Source organism: Anas platyrhynchos, chromosome 6 (assembly GCF_047663525.1).
Source record: "Anas platyrhynchos isolate ZD024472 breed Pekin duck chromosome 6, IASCAAS_PekinDuck_T2T, whole genome shotgun sequence".
NCBI classification, from domain to species: domain Eukaryota; kingdom Metazoa; phylum Chordata; class Aves; order Anseriformes; family Anatidae; genus Anas; species Anas platyrhynchos.
This window is the reverse complement of record NC_092592.1, coordinates 26,458,446-26,479,380: the sequence shown is the minus strand read 5'-3', so window position 1 is coordinate 26,479,380 and position 20,935 is coordinate 26,458,446. Positions and strand designations below refer to the sequence as shown.

General features: G+C 38.9%; 2 protein-coding genes across 7 annotated transcripts in view; one reads left to right on the top strand and one right to left on the bottom strand.

Annotated features, from left to right (window-relative positions):
* The window catches only part of ENTPD1 (ectonucleoside triphosphate diphosphohydrolase 1), a 68,091-nt gene extending 49,779 nt beyond the window's left edge, over positions 1-18,312 (bottom strand). The window contains exon 1 of one of the 2 annotated variants that reach the window (XM_072039673.1): positions 18,232-18,312. The gene's annotated coding sequence lies outside the window, so the exon portion shown is untranslated. Of the gene's footprint in view, positions 1-2,889; positions 3,021-18,231 lie in introns of those variants that run through there. The other variant, XM_072039670.1, reaches the window with a different exon arrangement.
* Positions 5,510-20,935, top strand: part of LOC101803823 (gamma-aminobutyric acid receptor subunit pi) — a 46,977-nt gene continuing 31,551 nt past the window's right edge. Inside the window, exons 1-3 of one of the 5 annotated variants that reach the window (XM_027460181.3) lie at positions 5,510-5,596; positions 13,371-13,459; positions 19,450-19,553. In XM_027460181.3, the coding sequence (XP_027315982.1) occupies positions 13,404-13,459; positions 19,450-19,553 (160 nt within the window). In that variant the 5' untranslated portion in view covers positions 5,510-5,596; positions 13,371-13,403. Of the gene's footprint in view, positions 5,597-13,370; positions 13,460-18,676; positions 18,929-19,027; positions 19,178-19,449; positions 19,554-20,935 lie in introns of those variants that run through there. The other 4 variants (XM_013093845.5, XM_013093848.5, XM_013093846.5 and 1 more) reach the window with 4 other exon arrangements.

Genomic DNA, 20,935 nt, shown 5'->3' with positions numbered 1-20,935 from the left:
AGAACCAATTAAGAACACAAATAGGAGTTTGATTATGGGGTAGTACACAGCCAGCTTTAGAAAAAAATTGTGTGGTTCCTCAATTTGCTTTTTCAAACTTGGGAGTACATTAGCAGTTGGAACTCATAGCTCATGCTGAAAATAAAGAAAGAAACAAAATAAGTTTTTTATTCCTTGTAAAAGAAACAAGCTTCTACGTGATCTTCTCAACATCATGTCATGCGTTGAAAGATTACAGAGGTATAAACTAAATTGTAAACAGATGGACCCTTGGGGCATGTAATCACAGCACAGTGCAACTCCATTTGAGCTGGAAAACAGTATTTTTTGTTAAAGCAGCATTTCAATATTATGTCATCAATCCTTTTCATCTTGCTCAGATCACACAGCAGGTAGGGCTTAAGAAGCGAGCCTTTGATGTATAGTTCTTAAGTTTTTAGCATGTCTCATACCTGCGTAGCTGATAATAGAAAGTGATCATGTACAGTCATGAACATTGGTGGCATCTTTAGGTAGACAGAGCATGAGCAGGAGAGAGCAGAAAGTGTCACTTCTGAGAACTACTTTCATAAAGAGTAGGAAAGGTTCAATAACCACTCCAGCTTTGGGGAAGAAAGGTCAACCATTTTCCAGTGATTTGGCCTTTACCACTAGGACTGCATAACAGCAACTCAGTGAACTTGTTTGGCCAGACAGTTCCCACGTCTGGTGTCTCACACCTCTTCCTGGTTCTACTTACAGCTGGGGTTTCCTACCTATACTCAAGTGTATTTATCATGGCCCAGGCTAGAGACATTATAATGTTGATGTAGTGCATTAATATCTATACAGTTCCCTGCAGTAATGGGGATGGTGAAAACCGTCTTGATGTTTGAGCAATGCACTAGCTTGAGGCTTTTTAATCGATAGCTGAACAGGTACATTCTGCTCACAATTAAAAATGAGCATTTTGGGCTGGTAAGAAAACCTGTCAAGCCACGTCTTTCAAGCCAGCAAGACGCATCACAGCCAGAGGCTTACACATTTCCACTGCCCTAATAAACTGGAAAATTGTATATGATGCAAGGCTAGCACAAGCCTGTCTGTTCTTGACAGAATCAGTTAATCCACCTGGCCTTTCAAGCATTGACAGAATCATACAAAGAAAAATCAATTACCCGAGATAATCAAATCCAGTGTCTTCATTTCAGCTCTTTCACTCATTTCATCTAATTCTTAAGTATTGACATTATTCTAGGCATAATGGAAACATAAGTACTTCATTAAAGCCAGCACCTGGACATACTCAATAGTGTAGCAAGAGCTAACAAAGCTATGCCAAATACATCCTTACTGCTGTAAAGCAACTGACAAGTAATACAACCCAAAATATGTGCTTTTCAAAACAGCCTTTAGAGAAACAATGGTTTCAGGTGAAGTTGCCTTGCCCTCGGGGTGGTATCCCCTTGGAGTGCTTTGACACTACTTGTGAGGAGTAAAGGTTAACAAAGTGCCAGAATGCTATGACCTGAGCTGAAGGTGTTCACATGTGAGATGCATCCTGGCTGCAAATAGTGGCATCCATTGAGGTAACAGAACCACAGTGCTCCAGGCTGAAAGGCAGGGTAGTAGAGCCCCAACTTCAGTAACAACATTTCAGCATATGAGTAATCCTACAAGAGGTCGAGCGAACATTAAAGCAAGCCATTAAGCCCCAGTGACTTCAGTGAAACACAGAGGTGAGAAGTGAAATACTAAGTTTGCTTGACAAGTAAAAGCTTACTGAGAGCAGAGAAATTTCAGTCCTAGATAGGTCTAAAACAAAATGTTGAAAACATCCAATACTCAAACAATGATTTTGTTGTGTCTCTCTTCCTGCAGGTAACACTCAAAAATTCCTTTCTGTATGACTGGCCAGCAAGATACAAAAGAGAAGACTGAATTCTTAGATTTTGAACTATTTTCTATTTCCTTTATTTTCACTCAAATAAAGTGGAACAGTTGCAGAGTACATGGCCTTCGGGTCACTGAGAATTATAATAATCACTTCAATGCAACTATTCATGCAGTCTGTATTAGGTATAAGAATTTAGATTTTCAGGGTCTATACTCAAGTAGGAATGTTTGTCCATATATTTTAGGACACTAACTGACTCTCCCTCTATTTCCAATATATATTAACCAGAAAACTTTTTCCTAAAGAATTCTAAAGATGGAGGATGTTTTATTGTGTTATTTGCAGCCATTCCATTACACTCACTGGGGCACTCTATAATGAAAGAGTAGTTCATAGTAATATCAAATAGATATTCTCCAATTAGCAGATTTTGTAAGTCCTCAACATCAGTATTACATATTGGCTCATTAAAGTTGAAAGATTTAAATCAGTTCTGTGTCACTGGGTATTCTCAAACTTTTTTGTTTTGCATTTAGCTTAGGTACAGAATTGTAATATTTGGTCTCACTTTCAGGTCCTCACAAATACTGCTTTTATTCAGGACTGGCTTAGTTAGAATTCCAAGCATTTACCATTGCATTAACATCTCAAGAATGATACTAATGAAATGTTAATGTAATTAAAAATGGGGATGTTCTGGTTTATGATACATCACTAAGTATTTCGTGTATCAATCTGATTAAATGATGATGATATTGGCTTATTTATAAGGGTAATCTATTCTTGAGCAAGCAGTTCAAGCAATTAAAAACCCATAGCCAGCCTGCTGATCACAATTTAATACATCTCCAGGATTCTCAGGGATATTAGGATTTCACTATATTTTCTATTATTCTTAGCATGACAGCTATTGAAAGTCATTACAGATTATAATGCTTTTTAATCAGCAATGCAGATTACAACAACTCCTGAGGTTGCTATTTATAACGAAAAACTACTAAAAAACAACTTACCCGATACAGATGCAGAGGGCTAAATGTGTAGAGTTAGATGATTTCTTACTGTGGACAGCCAGATTTTGTGTGTGCTCTGAAACAATTTCATTAGTCTTTACCAGCCTGAGGATGGAGTCAGCTGATTTTCCCAGCCTATGAATGGCTCTATTCAAAGACTTGAGCTTTGGGTTAATAATTGAGCCGTCCTGCTCTGGGACTAACTCAAGGGCAGGTGACGGGGGTTTGGCACCTCAGAGGTCCCACTGTTACAATGGGAAAGGGCACGGGCTTTGCAGAAGGAGGGAGCACAGCCCTTGCTGATGGTGCAACAACCACAGGCATTCTGAAGGACCTGCCTAATCCGGGGTTAGACAAACCAACATGAACTTTAGTTTTATATTAACAGACTTCACCGACAGCCTAAAACCTTATGTTGGTTTGTCTTGGGAACTGAATTCATTTTTAAGACTGTCATTTACCTGCTTCTCTCCAGCAGACACCGTCACACTGCTCATGGCCTGGGTGCTATTTCAGGTGATCTCAAGTCCCAGTGGCAGCTACTGCTCCGTGTTCTTCTCTGGAGGGAATGCACACTGCACGGGATTGTCAAATGCATCTCAACTGCCTTGATGTCTTTTAAAAAGCTTGATAGTCAGACAGGTGTCTATTTTCACTTCCTTGAAAGTGGATTACTTTTCAGATTTTTCCATTTGAGTGTTGACAACTGAAACAGCATACTTCAAATTTTCAGAGACTGTTTTCATCCTATTTAAATTATGACCTTTAGTTAGTGGGAACTCGAAATAGGTTTTAAGATTTAGATGGGAGAAGTTCCCTAGAATTTCTGATACTATCCATTAGATATAATCTGTTCTTGGAGTACTATTGGGAATAATAAACATCAGCATTGTTTCTATGCCAGTTGGTAATAGAATAGTCTTTAAGGCCATTTTCTCAGTTCTAATGCTATGAAATGCCACATGGGACCAAGTTTGCTGATTCTCCTACTTGCAGCTGCTCTGCAATAGAAACAATCAGGGATTTTTTTTTTCCCCCACTGGGTTTCAAGCTTTCTGCTTGACTGATTAAAGATAAACACTAAACATGTTACAGTTAGAGTGTGTTCAAACAAGAGATATGGGGGGGGGGGATTACCCCAGAGCAGGCACACTCAGCACATATTCTTGACTTATAATTGGATCAGCATTCAGTTTTTTGCAGAGAATGTGGGATTTTACATTTCTAATTTCTCCTGCCCACAGATGCAGTAATAAATAAGGGCTTTAGGCAATAACAGTAACAGAAAGGCACAAAGCAGCAAGGAAATAAGCTCCACTTTGCCAGAGATGTGCTTTTCCTTTCTGGGCGCCAGCCCTTTCCATGTCGTGTACCTTGGGGCGAGCTTCCAGCGCAGCAACAGCAGGCACGTGGTGTCAAAGCAGCCTCCTATAATGAGGCATCACTTGCCATTTTATAGAGAAAGTAAAGAAAAAGCAAACAACACATGCCTACTGAACTGAGACTAGCACACACTAGAGAAAGGGAACTAAATCTGAAGGTACTTACTGCTGGAAGATGCAGGGCTGGGATCTCTCAGACTTTGCCTTTATCATCAACATCAAAAAAAACAACAATGCTAGTGATTGAAACTGCAGTTGTCAAAACCATCTCTCCTCCACAGCTTGGACCAGCAATACCATATTTTGGTACTGCTGATAGTGACCCTGTCAGGAAGCATTTCTTTTGCTCTTCCTTATATCTTAACTGCAGGCAGTGGCTTCTCGCATATCAAACTGACAGAATTTACCTCCCCTAATACAGCCTGGTGTGGGAATTTCATTCTCCAAGTGTTTTCTTTCATCTTGTGCTGCATGGAACAGCGTTACCCCAGAGTGATACTTCTGGGCACATGCAGGCTGCAGACAGCTCCAGAGGTAACAGGTCACAGAATCACAGAATTTCTAGGTTGGAAGAGACCTCAAGATCATCGAGTCCAACCTCTGACCTAACACTAACAGTCCCCACTAAACCATATCCCTAAGCTCTACATCTAAACGTCTTTTAGAGAGCTCCAGTGACGGTGACTCCACCACTTCCTTGGGCAGCCTGTTCCAGTGTCTAACAACCCTTTCAGTAAAGAAGTCAGAAAGGAAAGCAATGGAAAAAACATTTTTTTTCCTTCCAGTCACTGCTGGATATTCTGTGATTCTGTGAAAGACTCAGTGTTATCTGAAACCTCCACCAGAACATCTCTACATCAGATGGAAAAGAAGAATGGAAGTTTCATCCCGTAGTAGCTAGGGTGCAACTATTGCAAGAAGGAAAATGACAAAATACGTTTTATGCAAGCTTTGGTACAGGGCCACAACACAAGCAGCATGCTGGGAAGTGCTGCCCTGACTCTTTTCGCAGACATCCCTCGCCAATTCTCCCTCTAGCACAGTTTACCCAAAGCCCGCTAGAAACTGAACAAGGCAAGAGCAAGCAAAGGAGTGGCAGTAGGAGGATGAGGCTGCTTAGAGGAACCTACGAGTGCGTGTGTGTGCATGTGTGCGTGCGTTAAGCCAGCGCTAGCAGGGGGGCCCCCCTCTCCCAGCGCCCACCCACCCCCGCTGGCCGGGGGCGGGCTCGAACCCGCGGCGCGGCGGCCCCGCACTCCGGGCCGGCCGCCGGGCTGCACGGAGCCGGCCGCAGCGCTCCGTCCTCCGCCGCCCCCTGCCCGCAGGTAAGGCGCGCCGGGAGCCTGCCCCAAGCGCTGCTCCTTCCCCGGGGTGCTCTGCCTTTCCTTCCCTTCGCATTCCTCCCCCCTTAGATTATTATGGTTATTTTTTAGGTGTTACTCCGCATCCCTTAGGTATTAAGATGCATTCTGCTGGATTAAAAACAACAGCCAGAATAACTCAAATTGCCATTAGGAAGATAAAAGTAAGGACTGAGGAGTGATTTATGCCCGTTCTCCCTCCCTAGAAAAAAAGCTTACAAAAACTTGTTTTAAAAATGGTGAGTGGCATATGGGGAAGCATCTCCAGGAAGGTTAATTCAGGAGCCAGCTTCCATCTTTCCTCCAACTCACCATGAAATCTGTGTGGCTCACCTCAAATCAATATGCAGATTGGCAGTGTGCATGTGCTTTAAAACGTGTGCCATATCTGAAGGAAAACAATTTGTTGATTAAACCGGTTATTGAGTCATGATGGAAGGAAATATTTGAATTAAATGAAAGCATTTCTTTAGCACACTTTCTAATTATAAAAATCACCCACCTATACACAATTTCAGTGTCTATTCAAACTTTATAAATAGGGTTCTTAAAGGTTACTTTTTAGCATGACAACTCTAGGTAATTCTAATGACTTGTCATAGAATAAAGATAATGCAGTATGTACTTAAAGAATAGGAAGACCTTGAAATAGTCATACACTTAGCCATGTGGGAAAAATCAGCCAAATCCATATTAGTGGGGAAAAAAATCCAAAATACATGTTTTATTGAAAAATACCACATACTGTCAAAGTCCCTTTCATGATTTCCCCTTAGAGTTCTTGCTGACTTGGAGCTCAGATTTACATTTGTTAGAATAATGCCTCTGACTTTAGTCTTAGCAGGTACAAGTGTGCAACTGAGCCCAGGGCACTGAACTTCAATATCCAATATTCTGTGTTTGTATAATTAGGAGTATTTCTTCCTGTGAATATCATTCACTAGTGCATATGTTTCTACTAGTTTTAGTTACAGTAATTTGTGCCAGCTTGATTCAAATGCATCAACTTTATAGACAGCAAAAAACAAAGCTGTTTTAAAATTTGGTTCTCTCCTTCCCAGTCTTTCATCCTTTTGCACTGCTCAAAAACAGCTATCTTAGAAATCTCCTGGTTACAGGACACTTACTAATTCAACAAGGAATTAAAAACTTCAGACTCAAACTGATGAGCAGGTGCAGAGTGGCTTAGCATCTTCAAGAAAGTCATTCTTCATGTAGAGGTTTTGACTACTCTTACATGAGTGAGAAGGAAAAAGATAATCTGTTGTTCAAAGTCATATTTTGCATGGACAACAAGGCAATGTTAGGTTACACCCTCTCTTCCACCCCATCCTTTGCAACTACAAACAAAATTAATCGAAACCAAGGGGCTAATTTTGTTGTAAATCTCAGAGGAACATCTTTCCTCCTGGCTGAGAGACATCCATTACAAAGATGGAGATAGCTTTAGACCTCATCTGCTACTGCAGGGCTCAAGCCTCAGGCATGTGTTTGGTGACATACAGAGCGATGTCCCTTATTCTCCTGTGCCACAGGCTGCATGGATGGAAGCTGAGGGCACACTGGTTGGGTCCTGAATAGTTTTTGCCACACCAGAATGCTCAAGTGAAGCCCACAGACATCAGTGTCTATGTGGGGAGACTCTCTCCTCCAGGTCATAAGCCAAAAGATCCCAGCTTTTAACTTTCATGAGGAATAATAATTTAAGATGACATCAGAAAGACATCGTTTCATTTGTCTTTTCAAATCAAGTTACTACTTTCTTAACCTGAAGCAGCATATTCTGTCTAACTTTTATATAAATAGCTGAGAATCCATAATCATATCTATTTTGATAGTGCCCAAAACTGTGACTTCATTTTGCTACAGGCTACAGAAACAAGCTGTGTAACTACTGAGGTATGGTATCAGTGCTGCAGTATCTGCTTTCAAACTACACTTGTAGGTACCCCTTAGAAACCTGGTGACCCAAAGTGGTCACCCAGGCAGCTGCCAGGTCTCAGGAAGCCAGCAGCTGCCACTCAAGAGATTGGTGTTCATCATGAGAAAGCTGCTTGCATCTTCCGTGCAAGTCCAAAGTGCCTTTGAAGGTTGCCTAGCTCTTAAGATTTAAAGATTTATGCTTGAAACGGCACCAGAACTGAGTGCCTCTCTGCTCTTAGCTGCTGTGGTGGCAGGAGGTGAGCCCTGACCATCTACAGGACTGAACTTCAGAGCACCTTGCAGTGTTGGTGTGTACCTTTAAAACCAGCAGGGACTCATTTTAAAGATGCAATTTCATACAAGGCAACCCTTAAACATCCACAGATGCAAGTAGAAGACCAACAGCATGGATAGGAGAACTGGGATGTACCAAGTGAAGTATTTAAATGAATAAAGCATCTATGTACACATAGATAAACAACCCCACAAATGTTTGATTAATTTGGATAACTACAAATCAGTAATCATGACTCAAGTGCCGCTGATGTACTGGACTTTTGGATGTCAGCTGTCTAAAAGCAGATTTAAGAACAAAGCATAGATAAATTACTTAAATCCTTTTTTTTTTTTAATACTAGAAATTGGCCTTCGTGGCACACATGCTATAGAATTTTTTATATATGAGCAGAGCCTGTAATAAATACCATGCTTAAGCAGTCACAAGCTACACTTAACTGTATTTATTAAACTTACTCTTACTGTTCATTACTATCTCCATTTTACTAGATTCTTGAAACATTGTTTACTGTGAATATTGATGTTTCAGTGTTACAATGCTTGGAAGTAGGACACCTGATGTTAGGACTTTATAACATAGGATGTTACTCCTTTGTTTCCTGAAGATGTTCCCAGAATCATAACATTCTAAACACCCAGTTGTTGTCCATCTATTATAACACTAAAATTTCCTACCAGTTATCTTCCAGATAACCCAAGATACACATGAAACTATTTAAAATGCACAAAAACAGATAAATATAAAAATTATGATCCTGGTCTGTTATATAAATAACACTGATGTTTATGAAATTGATAATGCAGAGAACCTGGTGCGAAATACAGACTTGAACCTAGAAAGGCAAGTGTCTCTAACAACTGGACAGTATTAATTATTATGAAAATACTGCTAGTTCTTACTCCTTTAGATTTCTTTGATATAGCTTATGGTCTTTCAATGAATTTTTTTTTTTTTTTTTTTGAAGACAGCAACTTTACACGTCAGCTTCCATTATCTGGGATCCTGAAATATGTAATTGAGTTGTTGATAGTGTCCAAAATCTTGTCTAATTATTTTTAAACCAATGTACCTTTTAGACATAGATTTATTTAGGATCATTTTTTAAAAACTCATACAATGCCCTATACACATAAGCAACACTTCAGTATGAAGTTTCACTTACCGCTGCTTTTGCTACACCAGAGAAGCAAATTCAGATTTTTCTTGTCTGGTGAGTCTTAAGTTTCTTCTGCTTAGTTTAATAAGACCTTCTGCTGTCAAGCAGTATCTTTGACAAAAAGATCTTTTTTGTGGGGTGTTGTACAGATTGGAGGAACATGCTGAGTGTTTCAGTGAGAAAGCAATAATTTTAGCCATTATTTGTATTAGCTGGCACTTGTGGCAACTGTATTGATCAGAACAGAGCATAACTGGAATCTGGCATCTCACTTAGGAGCTATTGCTGGGAATATCAACAGTAGAAACTGAATACCCTCCCAGCTCTTAAGATAGCACTTGATGGCCCCCATACTGGCTGTCTCTGCAAAGACAACAAGACAAGACAGCTACTTTCTGTGGACCATGTAAATCTAACTTTGTTTACTTGCCCAAGGAGACTCTGCATAGTTTGTGCCCCTGCGAGGTTAGAGTTTAGAAACAAGCTCACTGGTATGCCAGCAGCCAGCTTGTCAGCTGAATGACTGGGGGCCTCTTCTCACAGGATGCAGACACATGCATTGGTCCACTTTCAGTCAATTCCCCAGTTAGACCTGCTGCTGCTGGGCTTTATTCCTTCTAATTTGACACATTTAATAAAAATAAGAAAACAGATCTTATCTGCAACACTTATACTGATTTACCATTTTTCCACTCAAGTCTTGCTCTCTGCAGTATTAATTGATCTTTACCTATTAAAAATAATCTTAGTGCGAAAATTTTGCATTTTTTTTTCCTCCTTTCACGACCTATGCATTTTAGGGAGATTTAAAAAACACCATAGAACTAGGGCTATTACAGACAGGCAGCCTGATTAACATGAATGCTTCACTGTATTTTGCATAACGCTGTCAATGACCACAGCCCAGTTGTGTGCAGTTCACTTTTCCTAGTGATGTGCAAAAGTTAGCCACTGTCCATTTTTACTTTCTGCTTGTACACAGGCAAAGGAAGAGGGGTTAAGAAAAAATTTCTTATACAGCTTGGAAATTAGAATAAGGAAGACTGCCCACAAGAACTGGAGAAGCAGTAATGTCAGGTGGCAATGCATAAAAACAAGGGCAGGAGTGAAGAATGAATAAAGAGCTTGGAAACGACAGTGACATTCTGGGGTCATATCCCATGGAGTTTTCTCTACCTATCTGTCTCTGTATTTCCAAATCTTATGACTGCCTTCCATACACCAGCTCCAAGTGCATTTTTACTATTTTCAGCTTTCCATCATTTTCCCCACAATTAATTCACGCTATTCTAACAGCCAGAGGATGGAATAAAAAGCACACAGATCTGTAGCTGTGACGCAGCTGTACTGGACAGCGTGGGCAGGGCAGTGCAGGAGAGGTAGCTGGCTACCTTCTGCACTCCGGTTGAATCCCTCAGTCAAACGCTTAAAGGAGGCTGTCATTCAGCAGTTCGGGTGCAGATGTCAAAAGCAACTGCGATGACAATTCAGCTTATGCTATCTATAAAACTGCTGCTAACTTTTTTTTTTTTAGATAATTCTATATACAGTTTTAGATGCCTGCAACAGCAGCCATGGGAATTCAGGCATATGGCCATTACCATATGACATAGACTAAAAATTACTAAATGCACTTTCTCCACACTTCTGCTTGTGGATAAGATCCTGCAGTATGAAGCATTTCATCCTTTGATTCATCTGCACAAAATCCACTTCCAGTTAAATTTTGAGATACTGCTACTACCTCTGCCAGCTCACTGCCTCATCCCATTTCATTCCCAGAGGTTCATGAAATTCACATAGTTCTCTTTTCCTCTCACGCTGAGATAATAAACATCAAGTTCTCCAGAGAAATTCCAAAACTTTAGATACTATTTTAGTCTTAATCTGATCTGAGTTGAAGTAGAAATCATTGTTGCTTGATCATATGGGAAACGGGCAGATTTGTTACCTTCACCTCAATTAATTCATGGTATGCTTAGAACATGAAGGTGTGTCAGTATGTGCACAATAGTCTGTTAAATCCAAATGGCTCAATGTTCCATGCAGAGAATGGGTTATGGGTATTTTTCCAGGCTGTAGGAAAGAGGAAAATACTGTGGTTCCTGCTGAATTAGCCTTAATACCAATAATTAATAAGGTCCACTTAAGCAGGAAGAAATTCTGCTGCAAGCATATAGTATTTGATAATTGCATGACAGAAGAAGTCCAGATGTGCAAACATGCCAAGAGGTAGGCTTTTTAGTGGAACAAAACAGTTCAATAAGCCCTTTAAAAAAAATGGACGGCATAGAAAGCATGCATGGATGCATGTACACACATGCAGAAGTGATTTACACATCTAGATTAAGTGCCATCTATAAAGTTATTTAAGAGTTCAGTAGCTACCCTATTCTATTTTTCAGCTGGCAGGAAATGTCCCTTCGCAGTGATGGGGTGCCAGTCAATATGGCAACTGGATCTCTTGGTCTTCTTACACAGAGAGATCTCTGCTTCCTCTCATTTCTGTCTTTTCCCTTCCCTGGCATACAAAATGAATTCACCCAGCACAGAATGAGTTTGACCTTTTGTGTGTTAGGGACCAAATAAAATCCCCCAATAAAATTGCCAAGTTGCAAGACATCTGAACATAAACCAGTTGCTTTAGAAAGATTAGTGATTAATTCATTCATTTTGATCTGCAGCACTGTAAAAACTAAAACAAGTACAGAGATATCCACAGTTTTCCTTAATCTGTTTTTAAAGGATCTTAAGAAACATTAGGGGCTCATAGTAGCAATTCAAAAGCTAAATATAAAAGAGGCTTTATGAAGTCAGTAAGAGCTTTCCTGGGAAACCAGAGAGGCAATACTTATTTTTGGTATATTTTCCTGTGAGATAAAGATAGCAAATCTAGAAAGTAACCACCCGGAACAAGATATGCAGCAGAGATACCGCAATATGAAGCGGGGGTGTTAGAGAATCAGCATTTAGAGAGCAATGTTCTGACAACACCATCTGCTCATCTGTGCTGTGTCTTCTTATTAAAGGCTCTCTTACTGTCTCATGCATGATTTTCTGTGGAAGTTGGTGTAGGAGCGGATGATTTATTTTGACATTAATATTTACCAGGCTGGTGTATGCTTAAAGTATCTTAGATGCTGAATGTAAGTACTTAAAGTCATTTGAGTGGCTTTCATTTTTACTTGCAGATATTAGCACCTTATTTTGTCATTTCACCACTGTTACAAGTCAGATACCATTCAAATTGCATTAAATCAAGCAAATTCCAATAGTACTATTTTTACTAGGACTGTGGACTGAAACAAAGGTTACTTAAGGGCAAAAAAAAAAAAAAAAGTTTGCTAGCATCGCGTGTTGGTCAGCTGAAGAAGAGTAAAACAAAGCTTCAAATTCTTTATTGTTAGTAATTTACTGTGAATTTAAAGTGCAAGACACTTCCGTAAAGTTTGTTCTGGACATTGGAAGTAGTATTGTTAAGTTTTATGAAGCAAATATGAAAGAGATTTCATTTGTATTTATTAACATTTAGTAATTCTCTCAGATTCTGAGTAGGTAGTGTTCCTGTTAAATTTTTTTAGTGTTTTGAAGTAAATCTTACAAACATCTCAGTCATTTGATGATATATAGTAAGAGTTGGCAGAGCACATCAATTTCAGATCTGTTGAATGACTGCATTAAATTATTTTGATTGATACTATTTTCATCCAGAAATAGATTACAGAGCTGACAGATTACTTACAAATAACCATTATGGTTGTGAATCACACTGACAAGAGCAAAGAAATTCCATTCAGAAAACACCTTGCCTCAGTCCAACATTCTGATGTAGATATTTATATGATTATTTATATACAGTTAAGAGATTTCCTCTGTGACAACTTTTCCTTGTTAACTAAAGGCTTACCAAAGATGTGCATCATAGGTACTGATACTGCACATGTACACAAGATGTTGCTCTGGAACAGCCCTACATTTCAAAATGGTAGTTTTGTGTTTTACACTGAGCACACTGAAGTGTACTCAGTGGATCTAGTACAGGCAGTGCTCGGTGTTTATGATATTAAACTGCATGTCTGCAGTTATTTTTCAAAACAATTACTTTCACAAGTAATTAAATGATACAAAAATGAAAGTGCTCTAGTATACTGGAATGTAATTTCTATTGACACATCACTGCTGATACCATGTCTTTTTAAATGTAGTTTTAACTGTTGTAGATATTTCGTAATACATTTAAGCAGCAGTTCCTAAAGGTACCAACCCTTCAGTTTGTTGAAAACCCTGAGAAACCTGTATATTTGTAATGCAAATATGTACGGTAAAACATTACCACTGCATTCTTTTTTTTTTTTTTTTAGAAGCTGCAAGACCTTCTGAAGCCAGACCTAAAAATGTGCATTCTTAGATGCTGCAGTTTAAGAGTGCTTTTTCTATTGGTGCTATGTAGGTAAGAAGCATTTGCTTAAAAAAAAAAAAAAAAAAAAAAAAAAAAAAAAAAATCCTCAATATATATAATACCATTAGCTTATAGCTAGAAATGTATCTGATCAAGGTAAACCCAAATCCACCTGACAGCAGAATCTTACCTCTTACAAAGATTAACCAACCTTGATAATAATAACAAAAACACAGGACCAAACCTCATGAATCTGCCTTGATTGAGCTGCAGATATTTTTCACTAAGACCGGTAGGGGAAAAAAGAAAGGAATTCAACTTAAGCAAATGATCCTTCAGATGAAGGATTACTGTGAGTGTGAATATCATACTAAATGCTCAGCAGATTTAGAAGGGCACATGGTCCTTGACTGAACTATTATACTTCGCCCAAGGACAGCACAACTACATGTACTACAAGCTCAAGGTAGCAGAATCATCTTCATGCATTCATTGTTAAAGAAGTGTTTTAATTACCTGGTTACAATGTATTCTTAATATGCTTTGCAGGTTAAATTGGAAAACCTTCAGGAAAGCTGAATTTTTAGGCGGGAAGGTGGAACTGATCCCTTTAATGTACAAATAATCCTGCTAACAGCACAGTTGCCATAACAAAAAAAATAGAACACTTCAAAAAAGTTGTTGTTTTAGAAGGAACATTTTGTAAGCAATTTTAATAAGAAAATGCAAGCGTGGACAGCTTAAACAGCCTTGTCACCACAGTCTTTAGCTACCCAAAAGATATTTTAATTCTCTTTAGCCAATTCTCTTTATAGAAATACCTAACCCATTTAGGCTCCCAGAGAATTCCTCAAGAAAGTAAAGTTCAGGCAGAACCTTATCAAGTTGATGTGCAAACATAAGTTTTTAGATAAAGCCCCACTTGTTTGTGAGGGCAGATGGCAACTTCCTGGAAGGAAGTTTAAGACCTCCCCCTCCCCTGCCTTCTGCAGTGCTATAAGGATGTTTTTGTCCAGAACACACAGTTGCTCTGATTTCATCTTTCTTCCTCATCAGTTGATACATGCTGTACACTATAGTCACTGGGTAACACTCATGGCTTTGCACTAATAAAACCACAGAGACCAATAAGATCTCAGAAATATCTAAGTAACAAGGATGCATGTCATGTCCTCCCTCCTCCCCCACTTCCCCAGCGTTTAGCCTTCCTTATCAGATGGACCTTGTGGACCTTCTCTTACAACTTAAAAAGGTTGAATGTCCAGAATCAGGAACAGTTAACTCCTAGATGGCATCCATGGAAGCTGTGAGCGCTCACAGCACCTGTTTAGCTAGGCCATGAGTTACAGCATCAATCTGACATGCCAATATTGCACCCAAAGCTGAGCAGATGCTGAGTGGAAGCTCTACCCCTTGTCTAGCTCACTGCCCAGGTGATGCTGAGGTGCACTGATGTCTTTTTCCAGTGGATAGGATATGATGAAAGTGCTGTTTAAATCAGAACTATACAACTTTACACTAGAACTGAGAAATAATATTTAACCCTACCACAGCAGAATCCACAGTGAAAGAGCAAGTATTTATGAATGCCTCTGCTTCCCTAGAGAGAGCTGTTGCATGGCTTTACTGCCCAAATTGTGGGAAACATCAGCAACTTTGAGGTTGCTCCTCAGTCACCCTGTTTCTGGCAGATCTCTTAACAGTACCAAAGGAGAGAGGTGCACTGAAACATGAGCTGGAATTATTTGTTCCCCAAATGGTCTAGTAGCTAGCGTGTTTGCATAAGCTCTGGCTAAAGTTTGAGCACAAGCAGGAGAAGGATGGGGTTAGAAAGTTTTCTCTACTGACTGAAGTAGTTTAAACATTTAAAACATTTTGAAAAAGATTGAGACAGCCATAGCCTCATCTGTCTTGCCACATAATGGACATGATCTGTCACAACCCACTTATTAACAGCATCACACCAGACTATCAGACTGTATATGTTACATTATAGATACTAAATGAGGATTCTTAATGTTAAGTGCTGAAAGTGAGGTTAAGTTACTTTATAGACATGCATACTAGAAATCTGTATCTAGTGAGTTGCCTGAATGGTCACTTTCCCAGAAATATTTTCATTAAGAAATGGAGATGAAAAAATGTAAGGCAGATTTATTAAAGTAATCAACTTGTGATCAAATTCAAGCTTACAGTTTGAATCATTATCAGGAATTAGCTTAAATATATGGTATTTGATCCCAAGAACAGCTATGATTCATTTCAGGAAAGATTTTTCAAATTAGGTAATAGACAAAATTTATAGGGTTGGATCCAGAAGATTGTGGGATGTTGATGTTTTTGCCAACTTAAAGAGTATTTGCATTATTTAAGTATTTTATCCAATATCTGGGAAGTGATAATGTAATGCCACTGTTTCAACTATGCCAGTTAGCCAAAAGCCTATGGCAGTACAGACTGTTTCAAAGTGGAGAAATCAGTAGTGATGTAGGTGATCCTGCAGCATTTTGTCTATGAATGCAACAGAAAAGCCTATCTCCTTAAACATGTCAGGTGTGAAACAAAAAGCAACGCCTCTGTTTTCCTGTGCAAACCCCTCACTGCCTGAAAGAAGCTTTTGTCCCAGCTTTTCCTGAGGGGTGCATTTCAAAAGCTTTCTCAGATTGCGTTTGGCATTTTACTTCTCCCTCACTCAGTTCTGAGGTGTTTCTCTGTCTTTCACAATACAGAGTCTTGACAAACATAGCCAGGGAAAATATTCCCACACACGTGTCTAGAACGCACCTTTGTTTTAAGCAGTGATATGTACTGCTGTTTTAGAGCAGCATCTGCGCCCCTCACCCCAGTTACCCAATTCTGCTAGAGACACTAGCTTGAAGCTATCTTAAATAACAAGCTGCAGTCGTACATTCCAGGTTTAGCCCATCCTGTAAAATACTAAGTTTTCTGAGTCACAGGAATAAAAAAAGGAAATCTAATCATTATAATTCATATTTTACAGAAGAAAGTACAGGTCACTGAACCCAAAGAGTTTAACATGTTATACATTGTCAGCCCAGAACAGATATGTACTCCAGGCTGTCAATATTTTCCATTTTCTTCTGTAAAAGCATATTCTCTCCAGTGGCTGGAACTGCTGTTTCAAGGCAATTCCATATTGTGGTGTGTGCCAGGGTATATTTAAACGCATAAAATGGAGGAAATAAAACATAGCTGTATTTATAAATATAAATATCAGGTAAAAGAAAAGCTCAAGTGATGTGATACATAGGCATAAGAAGAAACCACCCCAGCTTTTGCTTTTATCTTTTGTGATCCCTGCACAAGGCAATGGCACAGATTTTTTTCCTACAGGCAGCTATGAGTTCACTCTTGCTTAGTGACGAACATTGCATGAGCACTGAAGAGCACTTTAAAGGCATCAGACATCCTCTTTTAGAACATAGATAAACAAAATCACTTAAGGCATGTAGCATCTAGAGGTTCTTTGCCTTTTAACACTGACAACTTGTTTCTGGGTATGCCCAAAGTTACCAGAATAGGATCTAGCAATACAGTGTGCTCATATTTAAGATACAGTGAGTTCCTCTTGTGTAGGGACTTGCTATTATAGGAGTTCTCAAAGATTGTATGGCAAAATAGCATTTAATGGGTCAAGCCATGTTAATTCACTGCATCAAGTACTGCACAACAGCTTTCTCTTGGCAAAGAGTTATTTTTTAAACAAAGTCTCTAAGAGAACAAAAATGTAAGGCTACACATCACATGTTGTTAAGGGGAAAACAAGAATTTTCTCAGAAGAATTGTCACAGGTGCTTTAAGCTAAGTACTCATATACCTAAACAATACTAAATATTCAAGATTCATTTCAGCAGATAGCTGTTAACAAGGGCAACACAAGACCATTCTGCAACCACACGCTGATCCACAGAACAAGATTATACCCTTGCAGTGGAAGAGTGGCAAGTTTTCTTTACTGTTTCACAGTACTTGAAAATTATGCAGGAGAAATCCAGTAAAGCTGAAATTAAACTCATACAGCTCATTGAACACTTCAATGAAATTAAATGTAAATCGCAGAAGCAGAAAGAAATCTGTTGAAAGTACAGTATTTAAGACATGAATAAAATTAAAATGCATTTATAATTCCCACACTTCTGTGAAATATGAAGACTAACATTCTTACTCACACACACTAACTCAGTGTGACCACACTAGCTTCTTCAGGAAGAAACTGAACTTAAATGAAAAGCATTCCTTATTTCCATGCTGTCATTACCTAAGATCATATTTAATTGACCATTGAGCAATGACTTGTATCTCTAAAAATAAAGAAATAAATGCCTAATATAATATAAGGGAAGTAAACATGGTCATCCAAATATGCAAGCTATATAAGTTCAAGGCCATTAATGAAAGCCAGCTACTTATTGGACTATTAGCTCTAGTAAATAAAAGAATTAAGTATCAGTGAAACTGAAAGGCAGGGGACACCACATCTAAAACCACAGAGTATTTTGTTCACAGGTATTCAGTGAGACTTTATCAGTAATTAAGAGTATCTTAGTATAGCATCATAGTATCACACCACCTTGAGATACCCAATACACTACCCTAGCAGACAAAAATCCACACTATGACAGAGCCGCTAAAGCTCTCTCAGAAACATAACAATATCCCAATAAACAGGGCATTTCTGAAAGGCTACAAAAGGCCCAGAAACATAGCTGGAAAGAGCAAGCAGGGATTTCAGGAGCAGCTCTAGGAAGGTTAGGAAGAGAAAACTCAGAGAGAAGCTCCCCCAACCATAGCTTCATACTTACAGCTCCTCCCCAGGGCCAGATTGCTACAGCTTTCATGCCTGCTGCAGGAAAACTATGAAATAAAGATGGGCTGGGGTGGGAAGAGAGACCCCTATCAGTTATAGGCTGGGGAAGAAAGGTGGAGGCCCTCTCTGCTAGATACACAGGTGGCTGCTCTCCATGAGAGACAATGCCTGTGCCCACAGCCAGCTGAGCTTCCTTCATCATGCACACCAATTGCTTGTTTCTGACCTAAATAATTAAACAGAGGTCACACCTCCACTTTTCTCAGATTACCGGCAATGAGCAGTCAGTATCAATTGTGTTTTAATTCCTGAGGAGCATAGCCTGCTCCCGCTCAGGGAGTGCTGCTGTAGGGGTGAAGCAAAAATTCAGGGCAAAACCATGTTCATGCCAGAGCAATAAATCCCAAGGGCCTGGCTGTCCCTCCCACAGCTGCTAAGCATCAAGACTTGTGAAAGGGGGAAAAATAAGAGTCCTCACATGGCCTAAGTGAGGGATCATCACTTGAGTGTGTGGCTTCTTCAGTCCTTTCACTAGTCTGCAGCCTCCATGTGATGTTACTGCAAGGGCTGTAGCACAAAGATAGAGTTTGAATGTACTTATTTGTGTTTGACTGCTATATATTGTATTTGCAGTTGTTTCTGAGCACAGGGGTGGCACGTATTCTTGTACTTTGCTGGCTTGGCCCAACAAGGTTATTTCTGTAACCTGTTTAAAAATGTTGCTGTAAAAGCAGGGTATTAAAAGTGTTTTTACATGCTAATCTCTGAGGCTGGTTTCTGTCTCCCTCCAGGAGCTAAACTGAATGTATTTCATTATGTAAAAAGAAGCTTAACTTTAAATGCTGAAATAAACAATTGACACCCCTCCCATGTTCCTAGATTATAACAATAGTGTCCTATTTACAGAGAAAGCATTAATGAAGATTGAACTACTTTCTCAGGTGAGGTATTAAGAAATACTATAGACTTTGAGGTACAAAAGCAGCATTTTTTTGTGAATAAGGGATTAACAGATTGATAAATTTGGTATCTTCTAGAATAGTATTTTTTCTGTAGTGTTGTGAACTATAAAATGCAAATATCTCATAAGTCACCCATTAGGCAATAATCATTAGCAGTTTTGACACTAACACAATATTGGTCTGGAATGTTGTCTCTGCTACATCTTGTTTTGTTTTAAATCATCTCTTTCTTTTCTTTCATTTTCTTTTAGGTCAGTGCAAATTTCTGAAGCTGAAGGAAAGGGTCAAATTCTTCCCCCAACTATACAAAAAATAATAAAAGGATACAACAAGTATCTACGTCCATTTTTTGACAGTAAGTAGAAAAGCTGTGATTGTTGTGAGTCATGAAAACCAGCAATAAGAGCAAATGTTTTTTTCCTAATGCTTTTTTCCCTGTTGTTTGACAGTGACTCCTTTGAATCTACTTAATGTCCTAATATATAATAAGACATAACATAATGCTTTTTGTGGCCAAAAGTAAAATCTATATATTCTAGATATTCATAAGTGATAATTCCAGACTCTGTTAGAAACTTGTGTGTTAATGTTTACATGTTCTCGGTGAAGCAAACTGCAAAACCTCACTTATTTAAAAGTATAATTTACCCTGATTTCCTAAATAGCAACTACGCAAAATTTTTGTTAAAGATAAGACAGCTCTACATACCAAATTGTTCATAAAGGCATTGGTAAGTCTTATTCTATACCGAGTATTATGTGCATCTACAAGAGAATTAAATAAATGCTTTTTGCCTTGGGTCTTAAAGGTCACTGAACTGGTTCATTGCAGTACTGTAAGGGAAAATGAACTGAAAATGTCAGATCCCTGTGTCACACAGTCACAGTCACCAGGTTGGACGACCCACATTGTCTCTGGCACCAAGGCTGATTTTAGTGCCCTGCAGCACAGTCAGCTATGCACACTTAAAACCTCAGTAATGAACATCTTCCTTGGCTGTTTATGGCTATTGTATGTATCACAAACAGCAGGGAGTTGCAGAGTGGGGGGCGCAGATCTCTGCCTGGATTAACTGCAGAACTCTGACACAGAAGATATCCTGCATGTTGAAAAAAATGCGAAGCTTTGTGTATCTGTCAGAAAACAAACCTAGACAATAAATGTTAGGCAATTGTTCCTAAATTAGGAATTCAGAAACATTGGGGGTTACAAATGAAGGCTTTTATATCCCTTTATATCCCACTTAAAAGTGATTGACTAAAGAGATTATCAGACCATGTTGTTACCTCTTGCTATCTAAACACCTGGTGAGGGCATTTCATGCTATATGCAATTTCTGAATCAATTTCCTAAAACATTAAGAGAAACCTATATTTTAGGTTTAAGAGAGAGGGGAAAATAATGATTTCATCTGTTCATTTTTATTGGAATTGCCTCAACTGCTGATACAACTGCTTTAGAGTATTTGCGTGGTCATTAAGAAGATTATCAGCAAAATAAAAGTAATGACAGCAAATAAACTAACCCCTTCTGATTAGAGGTAATATGCAATGAAAAATATAGTAGTGATCACTGAACTTAGAGTTATTTCATTCATTGCTTTGTGCTGGTAATGGAAGCACGTTGGCACTGCCATTATGAATGTGTATTGTTAGACAGCAAATGGAATTGGAATTTCATTATAACATCTTGTTATTGTAATTGTGACCAACACTAAAACACTCTTGAGCTATGAA